Below are 15,886 nucleotides of genomic sequence, written 5' to 3' on the forward strand. Positions count from 1 at the left end.
AGAGAGATTTAGCAGTACAATGCAGTTGTTTCTGTTCTGGATGCAGTTTGAACTTTACTAACATGCTGTCGTCCTTTTGTGCAATAACAACAAAAATAACGTCCACATCTACGCTGCAGACTGTTCCACTATTTCCCTCCTCCAGCTGACTGTAGTGTAAAGTGGAAACGACAAGCAGAATCCACAGACGAGCAGACTGATAATTACAAGGTTCTTGATTGCCATCCCTTAAATTTCAGCCCCCTATCTTTCTACAAGCCTTCAGTAGTGGAGACCTTACTATTATGTTTTCAAACAAATTCAAGTTCTCAGGATTTCATGTTGAACTACACTTTTTTCTATTCCTGTCACAGTATAATGTTGAATGGTATAGCTTGGCTATATCTAGGGAACTACGACTAACTTTAATATTAGACAAAGATAAATCAAGTAAATATAAAATGCATTTTTCAGGGTACTATGTAGGAAAAGTAATTGCCCCCTGCACCAGAGACTTTGGGACAAAGCAAAAGCATGCTGTGCACTGACAAGAAGAGATCTGAAGTCACATTACATCTGTTGTAAAACTAACATAGCATTTCATAAAAACAACACATGGCAGCAGTAAAACATGGTGGTGTCAGTTTGTTCTGGGGCTGTTTGCTGCTTCAGGACCTGGTTGACTTCCTGTAACTGATGGAGTCAATTCTGCGCTCTACCAGAAAATCATGGAGGAGAAGCTCAAACACACTTGAACAATGATCAGTAACAAACCCCCACGTCCACCTGTTAATGGCTTAAAAATAAAAAAATGAAGGTTTGGACTGGTGTAGTCAGTGTCAGGGCTTAAAATAAACAGCTTTGACCTTAAACAGGTCATTCACGCTGAAAAACCCTGCAGTGTAGCTGAATTAAAACAGTTTTGTAAAGAAAAATGAGCTTCTAGTTACGTGACAGACTCATTGCCAGTTATTGTAAAATGCTTGATTGCAGTTCTTGCTTCTAAGGGTCTAGTTAGTAGGTTTAGGAGGCAATTACTCTTAAATAAGACCATATACAGTAGGTTTGGAGAAGGTTTTTGCCCTCAGCACATTTTGTACTTACTTGGGTTGTTTTTGTCTAATATTACTATTTGTTTTGTTCTTCAACACGTGTGCAACCCCCCCCGTTTCAGTCACTGTGGCATTTTGAGTCTAATTAGTGTTTGATAGCTGAATAATAAGGAATTCAAATTGTGCTGCTGTTAAGTTGCGGTATGAACTAATTTTTCAGCATCACTCATAAATGTCTAATTTTGAAGGTCTTGTTCAGAACATTGATTTGTCTGAATTTGGAAGTAGAAAATAACTAGTTACCCAGGGCTTTATGTCTTTAAGGTTTTCCTGTAGTGTGACAATTTTTGGCTTCATTTCAGTGCCTCAAGGCACTTTATCTTGTAAGGTCGACCCTACAATAATACATACAGAGAAACCCAACAATCATATGACCCCTTATGAGCAAGTCGTTTGGCGACAGTGGGAAGGAAAAACTCCATTTTAACAGGAAGAAACCTCCAGCAGAACCAGGCTCAGGGAGGGGCGGGGCCATCTGCTGTGATTGGTTGGGGTGCTATATGAAACATGTCTAACTTAGGGAGTATTTGTTCCAAGCACAGAATCCCTTTAGTGCTCTTGTCTGTGAGGACAGTGTGTTTTCTTTCTGTCATTTGATCTCATGCTCTTCCTTTGTAGTTCCAGTGCTTTACTCCAACATGTGACCGCCATGTTGGAGTGCAGTATGTCAGCTGTGGTCACTCTGCTGGTCACAGAGCCTGTGGGAATGCTCACTATCCGTTCTTGTCGAGTGCAAATGCTTTCAGACTGGTACACGATGCTGTACAACCCAAGTCCAGACTATGTCAACACATTACACTGCACTCAGGAAGCTGTGTACCCACTGTGAGTATTACCAGTAATCATTTTGCCAAATTCTACAATTAACCATAAAACAATAATTCCCAGCACTCCACAGAAGAGGACAAAGGTGTGTTTGCAGCAGGGCATCAAGGCCATACTGTGGGACACTGAGCTCTGTGTCTTAGGGCAAAATGTAAAAAAAAAGAAAATACTTATACGTTAAATAAGAAAAAGCTTAGTTATGGACAGCAGAACACGGTTCAGGTCAAGCAGGTGGTTCCTCCCAGTCAGTGCCTTCAGCCTCACTGTTGATGCCTACATGAGTGACAGCAGAGACACGGAGCGCTCTCAAACACCAGCAACTTTAAGAAGGCTGGGTACTCTGAACTGTCGCTCGTCAGGAACTGTTCCCTGACCCTGAGGCACAGGGAACAAACCCTGTTATCAACTGGGGAAAAAACCTCAACGTACAGGCAGCAAGCTGAGGAGAGACCAGCATACCCAGTCCTTTATTCAAAAGATTGAGGTTACTTATTGGATCTTAGTGTTTCAGTCAGATGAGTTCTTAGATGACTTTTTCCTCCTGTTACACTGCAGATCATGACAGGTGGACACATTGATGCTGGGTGGTGGAGGCTGGCAGCAGCGTGCTGACAGGAGAAACACTGGGAGGTTCATTCGATATGAAGCAGCAGGAGAGTAGCCTCACACTGATCGAGGCTACTTTGTTTATTAGACAAGCTGAACAGACACCTGCTGAATGAGTAAACCGATCAACATGCTTCTGATTCTTTATTCTCTTTTTTAACTCTTGTGCAGTTTCCTTCTGAACTGGTGCATAGGCTGGTGGGAGGTCACCTCAGGCTTGTCATTCATTCTGTATCTGTTGCATCAGCGTAACACGAACTCCTCAATGTCCTTTTTCTCAGCTACACGATCGTGCTGATCTACTATGCATTTTGCTTGATACTAATGATGATGCTGCGTCCTCTGTTGGTGAAGAAGATGGCGTGTGGTTTGGGCAAATCCGACCGTTTTAAAGAGCATCTATGCTGCTCTGTACTTCTCCCGATCCTCACTGTGCTGCAGGCTATAGGAGGAGGACTGCTCTGTGAGTACCTGTGGGACTCTGCTTCTTAGTTCACACTGTGGTATCATTTTGTTTTACAGCTTTCATAAGACTATGACTAATGCCCTTTTTGTTTAAATAACTCTGAGTAAAGACGACTGTGTTATTGTTTCAGACTATGCATTCCCCTACATCATCCTGGTCCTGTCTCTTGTCACGTTGGCTGTTTACATGTCTGCCTCTGAGATACAGGTAACTACAGTCACTGCGGTGTGGGCATTTCTTATTTCCCAGTTTAACTTTTACAATTGTGATCAAGAAGTTCTTCGATTTGATATGAGGTTGGATACTAATTATACTTCTTTACAGTGTTTATTCATCGACTTGTATAAAGTTACAACAGCAAAATGACTCCTCCAAACTAATTGTGTGGGACTAACCATTTAGGAATTAGGAACTACTCTAGACTGTAGATGGTTGTTGTTGTTGTTGTGTTTTTTTTAAACCCCTTACCTGTAAAAGGCTGATGGGGTATTGTTGCCCCCTCAGCGGGCAGGCAGTGTAGACAGACCCCACACGAACATGATAACTTGTGAACACACACACACGTATGCATGTATGTTCAGGACTCTGTCTGGTTTGCTGTCATTACTGCACATGTTTGTTTGCGTTTGGAAGCTGACATATGTGTATGGGTTATTTCTCTTCTCTGTCCACTTACCATAACCCCATCTCCTTTGAACACAGTCTTTTAAGAATCTGGTTGCCAAGAAGAAGCGTCTCATCGTCCTGTTCAGCCACTGGCTGCTGCATGCTTACGGCATCATCTCGATCTCCCGACTGGACAAGCTGGAACAGGACCTGCCGGCTGTTGGCCCTCGTGCCAGGACCCGCTCTGTTTTACATCGTCACAGCCAAATTCACTGAGCCCAGCCGCATCCTCTTGGAGGCTGGCAATGGACACTGAGCTGGATTTATCAGGAGTTCAATAAATAACTCTTGAAAAAAGTCACAGCAGCTTGCCCCTGTCCAGTGTGATGTCTTGAAATTGTCTGTTTTATTTTTAGTTCAAAAATCTCAGTCAGTGAGGAGTCGGACTCAAAATGCCAAACGTAGTTTGTTAATTTCTTTAACTCATGAAATATAAGCTCAGTAATTCATTCACGCTCAGCTTCAGTTCTCATGTGAAGTGTCTACAGGTCTGACATGACAATGATGTGGTCCCAGAAGTCTGGCGTGTACAGTAAAGTGTATGCACTACTGCTTTGTCAAGTGTGGTAGAAGATGTGATCGTTAACAGGTCGCTGCTTTTAATGTTTATTTTAAATTTTGATTGGTGGTGAAATTTCTCCAGAGGAAAATCGCTCCGACAGATATACTTGAAAAAGGTTTGTATGTTGACTCCTGTTGAATATTTCAGCCTTCACAGGTTTGTGGAGGTGAAAGTGCACTGTATATACTGTACATTGCTTGTAAATGTTAGTGTATTCAGTATGTTTATCTGCATATACATAATTTAAAACTAAACTTTGAATGTTATCTTTGTGTTCTGACTATTGATCTTTGTTACCATGAGAATTCAACTTTTATTGGTCTCAAACATTTACCTGATATCAAAGTGTACACCTGTGTTACTGCAGGTCGATCTGTGTGACGATGCACTTTCATTTTGCTCACAGTCATCTGTATACGCTGCAACATATGTTGTTTCTTTGTAAATGAATAAAGGTGTCAGAAAATGATTTTGGTATCATTTTGACTGACACGTCCTGTAACCCGGCAGTGCAGGTGGGAAGCTTGTTCTTCTCTCAGGTTGTCAGATGACAAACAGGAAGGTTGCTGCATCTGGAAATGTGGAAAAATCCTCAAAAAGACTGTTTCCTGTTGTGATTCTTCATTTGTATACTGAGCTTTTGCACATACCCACACCAACTGTTTAGAAGAATGCAGCTACAGCAGACCTGAGTGCGTTTATGTTTTCTCATCTTACAGTTAATGCAAGTAAGGATTCATCCACAGTAACCACATTTTGGATGGATGGTAGGTAAATACGCTAACAGATCTGACTAATACGTGAAGATTTTACGCTCCTGTAAATCGTATCACATCAACCATAACTTTGTGGGCATGTGTGTGAAGAGAAACTACAGCAAAGCAACAAAAGCTGAGACAAAAAGAACATTTCGTATCATCAAAAAGGCAAAACTGGTATTGGAAATGAAATGCACACAAATTTGGGAATATTACACTCAAATCACTGACACACATACCCACACAGCAAAGTCAAAAAGGTACAAGGGCTACGTCCCCCGAGGACGTGAAAGCCGGTGGTGTGCCAAAAGGAATCTGTGCTGCTTCTGTGTTTATATCTATTGTCTTTACTTATCTTCAGAATACCACGGGGTGACTCCTCTGATGTGATGGGATAAGATAAAACCTTTATTAGTCCCACACCTGGGAAATTTGTTTGGTCATGGCAGGAAGTGACAGTTAAAGTTAAAAGCAGCAACAATTAAGAAAAGAACAATAGAATAGAAGATAAAGTAGAATAACATACTATACAAAGAGAATAAAATACTGTGTTGCAACAGAAGAAGTGCACATCAGGGAGACTAGGCGAAGGCTGATCCATGGTGTATTAGATGTTTGACAGCCAAACCAATGACACAGTGTTCACATTTCTGTCAGCGTGACATACAAATAAACTATAATATAAATCTCAAATATTTATACACTTACAGTGGGGCAAAAAAGTATTTAGTCAGCCACCGATTGTGCAAGTTCCCCCTCCTAAAATGATGACAGAGGTCAGTAATTTGCACCAGAGGTACACTTCAACTGTGAGAGACAATGTGAAAAAAAAATCCATGAATCCACATGGTAGGATTTGTAAAGAATTATTCGTAAATCAGGGTGGAAAATAAGTATTTGGTCAATAACAAAAATACAACTCAATACTTTGTAACATAACCTTTGTTGGCAATAACAGAGGTCAAACGTTTACTATAGGTCTTTACCAGGTTTGCACACACAGTAGCTGGTATTTTGGCCCATTCCTCCATGCAGATCTTCTCGAGAGCAGTGATGTTTTGGGGCTGTCGCCGAGCAACACGGACTTTCAACTCCCGCCACAGATTTTCTATGGGGTTGAGGTCTGGAGACTGGCTAGGCCACTCCAGGACTTTCAAATGCTTCTTACGGAGCCACTCCTTTGTTGCCCGGGCGGTGTGTTTGGATCATTGTCATGTTGGAAGACCCAGCCTCGTTTCATCTTCAAAGTTCTCACTGATGGAAGGAGGTTTTGGCTCAAAATCTCACGATACATGGCCCCATTCATTCTGTCCTTAACACGGATCAGTCGTCCTGTCCCCTTGGCAGAAAAACAGCCCCATAGCATGATGTTTCCACCCCCATGCTTCACAGTAGGTATGGTGTTCTTGGGATGCAACTCAGTATTCTTCTTCCTCCAAACACGACGAGTTGAGTTTATACCAAAAAGTTCTACTTTGGTTTCATCTGACCACATGACATTCTCCCAATCCTCTGCTGTATCATCCATGTGCTCTCTGGCAAACTTCAGACGGGCCTGGACATGCACTGGCTTCAGCAGCGGAACACGTCTGGCACTGCGGGATTTGATTCCCTGCCGTTGTAGTGTGTTACTGATGGTGACCTTTGTTACTTTGGTCCCAGCTCTCTGCAGGTCATTCACCAGGTCCCCCCGTGTGGTTCTGGGATCTTTGCTCACCGTTCTCATGATCATTTTGACCCCACGGGATGAGATCTTGCGTGGAGCCCCAGATGGAGGGAGATTATCAGTGGTCTTGTATGTCTTCCATTTTCTGATGATTGCTCCCACAGTTGATTTTTTCACACCAAGCTGCTTGCCTATTGTAGATTCACTCTTCCCAGTCTGGTGCAGGTCTACAATACTTTTCCTGGTGTCCTTCGAAAGCTCTTTGGTCTTGGCCATGGCGGAGTTTGGAGTCTGACTGTTTGAGGCTGTGGACAGGTGTCTTTTATACAGATGATGAGTTCAAACAGGTGCCATTCATACAGGTAACGAGTGGGGGACAGAAAAGCTTCTTACAGAAGACGTTACAGGTCTGTGAGAGCCAGAGATTTTCCTTGTTTGAGGTGACCAAATACTTATTTTCCACCCTGATTTACGAATAAATTCTTTACAAATCCTACCATGTGGATTCATGGATTTTTTTTTTCACATTCTGTCTCTCACAGTTGAAGTGTACCTCTGGTGCAAATTACTGACCTCTGTCATCATTTTAAGTGGGGGAACTTGCACAATCGGTGGCTGACTAAATACTTTTTTGCCCCACTGTAAGTGTATAAATATTTGAGATTTATATTATAGTTTATTTGTATGTCACGCTGACAGCTTAGCACGAGCTGATTACCATCCACTGTGAATACATGTAATCTGTAGTTGTGGGCTCACACACAGAAAAGTGAAGAACACGTTTCACTTGTAGAATGGATCCGACTGTCTACCCTGATGACTAGTACAGACTGTTGCATACAGATTTAAAATATATAAAACATTGCTGTACTAATAATCTGAATGACAGATGCATAGAAATGATCTGTTGGGGCTTATAAGGTAAACATTTGCAACAACTGCCTGAGCTCAGCTCATTCAAGCGGCAATGATGTACCGCTTTGGAGGAGAGCAGACGTGAGTATTACAGCCAGTTATTACACAAACAATGTGATAATAAGGTATAAACTGTGCCAGTGCAGAAACACCTACTGTTGCAAAACATGACACTGAAGTTCTGCAAGCACCTGCAAAGACAACATGCGGACGTGACATCCAAACCAGATGCAGCTCGATGCTCAAAGTGTGTGGTCTCACAATGTCCTGGCACTTTGATCTCTTCCTAGTCTTACAGACCTACAAAACTTACTGTAAGCTTGTGCTGTTTAATGGCAGACAACTTTCCATATTAAGTTGCCAAGTAACAAAAATATGATGGAACTAATGTAACAAATTACTTTCTACATGGTGTGATTACTTATGTTTTTTTAAGTAAAGAGTAATTTGTTACTTTCTGGGAATAACTTTTTTTTTTTTTTAAACACAGTACAACCAGAGAATATTTTTAAAAACATTTTATTAATACACTGGAATATCATTAGATGACATGTTTGCCATATGAAAAATACTTTATTTTGATAATAGCTGATTGCAGCATCTTAAAGGAGGGACAAATGTAGCTTGGCCATTGGAAACCAGTAGCTTACCATCTGTGATTATGCATTCCCCATGATTAGAGTGTAGTTAATGTAGACACCTGCACGTCTGAACACAAATATACTTAAATAACCTGAGACAAGAGCAAAGGCGAGTCCAGGGTTTACTCACATCAGCATTTGCTGTTTTAAGCATTCAGCTCTTTGGAAACCTGAGAGGTCACAGATTAGTTTGCACAGCACACATTAAAGTGTGCGATGTTAGGATTTCAGCTGAACACGCTGTCACACACTTGTGTTAACAAAATAACAATATCTTCATTATCGCATTTAGTTTAGGAACATACAACATCCTGGCCTGATGTTCACAGCCACTCTACCACACTAGCAAACACAAAGTGGAAGACTGCGGTGAAATACTCGACTGCCCACAGAGACCATGCAGTGGCTCTGATCAGCTGCATGGGGCAGGAATTAGTCCTCAAAGTTCACCAGTGTATCATTCTAGCTTAATTTTTCCACTTTCAAGTCAAAGAAAAAAACTCCAGAACCACTAAATCATTACGTGCTCAGATAACCTCGCTCTTAAGTAAACTGGTTACATTGTGGTGAACTGTGTGTTCTCTTCTGGTCATCCTGGAGGCGGAAATAAACTTTTCAGTCTCTTCTTTTCTCTCCTTTTCCCAGCAGCATGCATGTCATACTATGTGGGTGTGGTGGATGACAACACTCCATTAATGATATTCACTTTAAATCTATTCAAATAATTTTAACCATCTAATAAAATCCTGCAGAATCATTGCAAAGGAGACTAAAGGTGTTTCTGGCAATGACACGATATTAAGAGATTACGGACTGTGTTCACTATTAGCATGACCGATAAAGTCTTCAGATGAGCTGATGGGAGTTCAAAGTTCGATGGCAATTTAGATAATTTGATATCAAGGCAAATTCTGTTAGAACGGACAATGCACTGTGTGGTCATGCAGGCTGACAGCGATTCTCTGCATAAATCTGACAGGCCAGGTGTAGTGCAGGACTCAACCAGAGGAGGGCGCTGTTATTACAATTCCCACAATATAAACCTGAAATCTGAGCGTAACCGCTAAGTTGTTCATGTTACCGTTACTCTTAAACATGCACAACACGGTTTGTTTTCAGCAGGCTGTGTGAGGGTGCAGGTATGCGTCAAAGTCAAAATTCCACATCGTCACATCGTGACATCGTGCAGCTCCGAGTCTCATTATTGTCACATTGGAAATTACATTTCAATTTGCTTCGTAACAACTGTAAAATCAGAAAGAAAGAAAACAGTCGCCATATTTGTGCAGGCTGAGAAAACACACAACAGATTGTGTCGTTGTGGAATGATCTTTGACACACTGGAAGCCCATCAGGTCACTGTAACTTCCATGCTTCGGGATTCTCCTCCTCTGTCCTGATGCAGAAACATGTGGATGCAGAATGAGGACTGAGTGAAGCACGATGAGCCAGAGCTCAGCTACTGTGCTCACAGCATGAAGGCCTCTACATCACTCATGCACTCGATAAATCAGCCCTTCTCTGTCCAAATAAAGACACACAATCACAACCACATCCGGCCCAAAATGAGACACTGTTAGCATTACACTCAACACAGTTCACAGTGAACTGTGCACTGCAAACATTAGTGAATCATCTTTGTGGGATTCATTTAATATTTCTCCCAAAAATGTACATGAACATAAACGTGCATGCAATCAAACCAGCCACAAAAATACCCCAAACTGACGCCGCGTCCTCTGTGGTAAATACTGCAAGATGATCAAATCCATTAATCTGGCTCTGTGCTGGTTTTTCTTTAATCAGTCTCCATTGTTTGCATCAACTGTGGAAAGCAAGTGAAGGCTCCAGATGGACAATCACAATTATAAAGCATCGTAAATCACCAAGAGTGTATAAGTACAGGCCTCTCCAGAGTTTCACCAAGCACCACTCAAATCATCAACATTATTTCTGGATGTAGATGATGATAATACACAGAGTTCCCACCAGTCCTAAGGCCTGGATGCCCAGGAACCAGAGCAGCAGCCAGAAGAAGACGATCACGACCGGCTCCACTATTTTGTCCCCAAAGTACATCTGGCTGAAGCCCATTCCCCGCAGACACTTGTTGAGCGAACCAAACAGAGTCCCCATTCGCTCACAGTCGTCCAACAGAGGCTCTCTGGTACTGGGATCATTCGTGCGGGACCAGGTTGCACTGGGATCAGTTCGAGGGCGGTTCTGGCTGACATCAGTCTGTGGAGGCAAAGATATATTTACGAATTCCTAAATTCAGATGGCAGGTAAATTAATGCAACACTTGTATAAAATGTAAGACAGCTTATAGTGCATCCTGTAATATATTGGGCAAGAAAATGTCTGATTGTGAAGATTTTTGTCAACCACTTACTCGACTAAGTGAAAAAAATGAAAAGAAACATTGTGAGAAACGAGTATGCGCACGCTTGACCTCAGAGGTTACTTTTACTCAGAATAATTCAACTTGTGAACAGATGAATAGCAAACGTAAATAAAAATGTTAAACTATACATAGACAGTATGTAGAGAAACTGACAGCCACAATGTGTTTGCACTGTGGAGATCTGCAGAGAGCTACAGTCAGTGACAGCGGAAGCTTTGAGAAGCACATAATTATAACGCTCAGTTACTTCTTTGTATCTGTAATGATGTGCTGTTGTTTTAGCTTAGCCAGAGAAGTGAGCTGACCGGTTTAAAGAGCAGTGTGGCTATCACACTGGATGTGCATCTACTAATGAACTGCTCTTATTCAGCAGTGTGCTCCAACAGTTTCTGCTGCAGCGTAAAAAAAAGACGCTCTGTTATGATTTAAAGAAAGTCAGGCAACTTAGTAGAGCTCCCATTTTTGTGGTCTAAAGTTGTGTCCTACAAAAGCCTCATCTAGTGATGCCAATGACTAGGCAATCAGTGACATGCAGTCCTCTGATGTCACATTTTTGGATCGTCTCAGACTGCTTGCAACCCCAGCTGAGTAGGTACTTAAAATACAAAGTACCTGGTACTAGCACCTAATGGAACATGCTACAAGCTGAGTCTAGAAGCCTATCTACGCAGAAGTTAACTGTGTAGTAGTTCAGTCTCTCTCCACAGCCTCCATTTGTGCTGCACAGTAGAGCAGGGCGATATGGCCAAAAATATTTATCACGATATATATTTGAAAATTTGCGATAACGATATAACCGACGATATAATTGATGCGAGACAAAATACAACTCCACAACATTACTAGCGCAAAAAGACAACCTTCCATTTATTTTCACTTAAACAAGAAGCTGGTTTTTATGTACATTAAAGCTTTATAAAAATGTAACAGTGCAAATGCAAATTCCTTGCTGAAAGTTTAACCAAAAGGCATTTCCAGTAGAAATGGGCTGACATATCCTGAGCATAACCATGTATAATATCCACTGAAGTTAAAAAGAGGTGCTTTGCAACATTAAACTGCAGTGTGCAGTACGCATTTTTCGGACCATAAGGTGCACGGGATTATAAGGCACATTAAGCGAAACAAAGCAGTCAGATAAATCAAACTTTATTAAACTCATTCTTCTTGCTTCCTCCACTTCTGTACCATTGATTCATTAATGTTGAATTCTCTGGCAGCTGCTCTATTCCCATGTTGTTGCAGTATATTAATGACTAACCTCGTATTGTGGATGGATTATCTCAGTTGTTCTCCTGACTGAAGTTTGGTCCGTTTACAGCATCCTGCCATGCGATTGCATTTGTCTCTAACCATCAGGAACCTTCACGTTAACTTTTATAAGTGGAAAAGTGTTAGTGTTCGTCCTCCAGCTTCACTGTTTATGTTATGCTAACATAGCTGTGTCGCTAGCGATCACGTAGCACATCATTATATACCAGCTAGCCCAACTTCAGTAACCTTACAAACGTCACTGCTGTTTAGTTTCCTGTCTTCATTTATGTTGGAAGTGATAGCAGAGCTGTACGTTTGAATTTTTTCAGAAATCTCTCAGTCAGAACATGCTATATCATGCTTAGGTAACTAGCGAAACTAGCGAGCTAACTTCCGCTAGCTTCCTGCTAACTTCTAACTCCGTTAAATGTAATAACTTTTGTTTTCATGGATGCCTGGAAGTTAAACTTTATAGTTACACCTGGTAAAGCAGCAATGCTGATCGTTTTATTAAAGATGAAAGAATTTAGACAGTTTTTAACTCTAAGTGATGCTGCAGTGTTGTTTGACCTGAAGCATACAGAGTTTAGGACCCAGATTACTCCCAGATTTAAGAGCATCTTAGTCCGACAAATACGACAATAACGACGGCCGCTTGCATGTTCTGCAAAAAAATGTGCTTTGTTGTGTATCTGACGGACAAACACCAAACCAGTTCCACATCACTGAAGTTGCACCATTTTTACAAACCAATGCTGGTTCATCTGTTTCACTCAACAATCGGCCATGTGCGTATGAAAACAAAGGCACTGCGCATGCGCGTTTTACTCCCATTCTATCGTGATATTTCATTTTCCTATCGTTGCCTAACATTATACCGGTATTACCGTGAACGGTATAATATGGCCCAGCCCTACTGCACAGTTCTCATACTGTCCGCTTTTGTAACAGTTCAGATTCCATAAAGGCAGCATCTCACCCAAGATAGCAAACCAACCAGTAGGACTAGTAAGACTCGACAAGATTGGACAAGTCAAGCTAAAACTTCATTCCAGCGTGGCATTTCTACAGACAAACCAACACGCTGATCAAACACGATTATGTGTGTTCGTGTTTGTTTGGTTGAGGATAAAGTGTCCCTTTAGATACAGTTCAAAGCTTAATGCTGAATCCATTCAGCTAGGAAGATACAAATTACTATGACGATTAATGTGGTAGTATTTATAATGAATTAAAAAGAGTCTGTGGGTGGCCCCGGCCTTTGGTACTGCTCCAAATGCTACATAATTCTGTGGGAAACACTGCATTACAGATGTAACCAGTGGTGACGAGATGTGAAAGAATACAGCAAGGCCCGGGTTTAGTCCCTGCCAAACACACTCACATCTACTGAGGCCAAGACTGCGCTCAAAAAGTAAGATCATTTAATGGACCTTTGTCAAGCAAATCAAAGCTTTGCTGGCACGTATCACGTCTACATACGAGCTTACATTTCCACGGCTGCACTTGTGTGAAAAAGCATCACATTTATAGTTCATATAGAAGAAAACTCAACTCAAGCATAACGTAGGGCTGATTCATCGAGTACTTGGAATAACTCGATTATAAAAATTCATTGTTTCACTGCATCACTCTATAGCGCCAACCATAGCAGACCTGCAATAATGAAAGTATGGATAAAGAGCCCACCAGTTTCCCAACAGGAAGACAGAAAAATCAACAGCAGCAGTGATGATGAGAGTTTAATGTGGAACCGGGTCCTCCTACACTCCGGAGAGCAAATGCTTTAGAAAAATATAAGAATAAAGGCTTTTTTTTCCTTTCTACAGGCCAATAAAATGTACATGGGCTCTGAGCCACTGACCTGGGGCTGTTAGGTTGGACACTGGATTATTATTAACATCTACAGCATTACAACATCCGTTTTCAGCAGCACAGGCTTCAGAGTGCTGATAACTCTCTCATTAAACATGCAGACACGCTGCTGTCAGGGCTGTTTGCCTCCGATTATTGGAGATCATCTATTTACTTTTGCATTTGGAAAGTGGATGCTGTAAAATATTAAATGTTTCTTTGACAGATGTTGGATGCAGTGAAATTTTAAAACAGTGACATTTCCAAAAACACAAAACAATGAGCAGATCAGTTTTGAAATGCCTGTTTTTCCACTTTGGAACATTTACCGTTGCTCATTAATAAGGCAGTAGTCGATTAAAAACTCGCTTGCTGAACTAATAACACCACAATAGATGCAGTTTTCTTTATTAAATGAAATAATAAAGAAAACAATTAGAAATAACAGAGGATTTGTGATATTTAAAGTAGGGCCCACTGCCACTGGTGTACTTTGACCGATCAAGTTTACTGTGGGTTCAATGATCAATCGCGTGTTCTGACACAAAGCAATGCGTCTTACAAGAAGACGGGATCGTTAACTTCATATTGTATGATGTTACATGGCTTCTATAATATCCCCACTTAAGTTATATCCTGTCCTGTCCGCGGATCCTTTGCTTAATTCTTCGAATAAAATAACATCTGAATGGAATCTGACTCAAGTGTTTACGTTAGGACAACAGATAAAGCTCAAAAACAAAGTTAAACCTGACGGCAGGCTAAGCCGACACGGTGAAACCGCTCCCAGATCTTGACAACTCGGCCCTGTTTGCCACAATGTTAGCATGAAATCTGAAAAAGGCGGCTACGGCTAGCTCAACAAACGCCGCTCGGCCGCTTTACCCGGTGCCGCTGGCTGTGCAGTGGTGCCTGCCTTCCACCCTGGACAGGCGGAGGAATATGCTGTCTTCTCCGGTTTTCCGTTGGTAGCTCTTCTAACTCACGTCGATGAGAAACATGCCGGCCATGAACAGGAGGCGTCACAGCAGACATAGTCCTGCTAGTACAGTGACAGGAACTTTTAGGAGTAAACACATGCTGGGGAAGCGACTCAGAGCGCGTTCTCGATCTCGGGAGCCAGCAGATTTTTTTAAGCGTCTAAACTTCATCGACCCTGTGACAAGGCGCCACCTACAGGGGCAGGAAAGTAATGACAGCGTTGTTATCTCCCTTCACTTATGTGGAACACTGAGCCAGACAGTCGTGGAAATGCTCGGAAAAACGGCAAATAGTATGGAAGCTTGTTTCTATGGAAACATGCTTCCTCCACTAAAAAGAACCACATTAAGGAAACAATTATTATCGGTCATTTTGAGAATAAAGCTGAAATACGTCGAAATATGGAGACGCAGTGGTTTCAAGGCTGCTATACCCTGTACAAACAGCCTCGTGTAGATGAGTCAGCGACACAAACTGATCAGCTGTCTTATCATGTCTTGTCCTCCATCCTCTTTACTGCACGATGTGTTTTTTCCCTTGTGACCAGATGCAACGCTCTGCACTGACTTTTTTCACCCCCTTATACCCATCACCACACTGTGTTTAAATCGTTTCCTTGAAACTAAAACTGACTCTGAGGTATGATTTCACTAACTCATCTACACAAGACATTTTGTACAGGGTATAGCAGCAGTTTGCCTTGAAACAACTGTAAGCTCCACATTTTTAAAAAATAGTATTTCCACTTTTTCCCTTGAATTTCTGGAATAGAATTTCAGCTTTATTCTCAAAATGATCAGTAATATTTTTGTCTTAATGTGGCCTTAACCATCTTCATATATTTTTTTCCTGGTAGTGTGCCAAAAATTTGTGTTCCTATTACTAACATTTTGGGTAGATAAGCATACATTAGTTAATTCATACAATTTTACAGTTGGGAGTCATGTTTAAGTGCAGTTTCAGTAAATCTCCAAATGTCTGCTTGGAAATAGGCCCATCAATTTTCTTCTGCTTATCCATTTGATGTTGGGTGGGCTGAAGCTGCTGTCCCAGGGAAACAGATGGCACACGCCCTGTCTATTACAGGGCTAACACACCAATTAACTTAATCACAGTCTTTGGATGTGACGGAAGCCGGAGTGCCCGGAGAGAACCTGTGAAAGCCCCAAACAGAACATTTTTGCTGTGAGGCAGCAG

General features: G+C 41.6%; 1 protein-coding gene and 1 pseudogene across 2 annotated transcripts; one reads left to right on the plus strand and one right to left on the minus strand.

Annotated features, from left to right (window-relative positions):
- Positions 1-1,067: 1,067 nt before the first annotated feature.
- LOC146551465 (JNK1/MAPK8-associated membrane protein-like) lies at positions 1,068-3,942 on the plus strand (annotated as a pseudogene). Its single transcript, XR_014889915.1, has 4 exons — positions 1,068-1,916; positions 2,804-2,985; positions 3,119-3,195; positions 3,691-3,942. The product of XR_014889915.1 is annotated as a JNK1/MAPK8-associated membrane protein-like (transcript).
- Positions 3,943-8,058: 4,116 nt separating this feature from the next.
- On the minus strand, positions 8,059-14,877 carry LOC146551466 (uncharacterized protein FAM241A-like). Its single transcript, XM_085257768.1, has 2 exons — positions 14,594-14,877; positions 8,059-10,434 (listed from the first exon to the last, which is right to left on the minus strand). Exons 1-2 carry the CDS (start codon positions 14,741-14,743, stop codon positions 10,144-10,146), a joined length of 441 nt encoding a protein of 146 aa, XP_085113894.1. The 5' UTR covers positions 14,744-14,877; the 3' UTR covers positions 8,059-10,143.
- Between the last annotated feature and the right edge of the window lie 1,009 nt (positions 14,878-15,886).

The sequence above is a fragment of the Mchenga conophoros genome, linkage group LG19 (genome assembly GCF_057382185.1).
Source record: "Mchenga conophoros isolate Kocher_MC1m ecotype Shallow Benthic linkage group LG19, M_conophoros_male_GT1.1, whole genome shotgun sequence".
In the NCBI taxonomy this organism is placed as follows: domain Eukaryota; kingdom Metazoa; phylum Chordata; class Actinopteri; order Cichliformes; family Cichlidae; genus Mchenga; species Mchenga conophoros.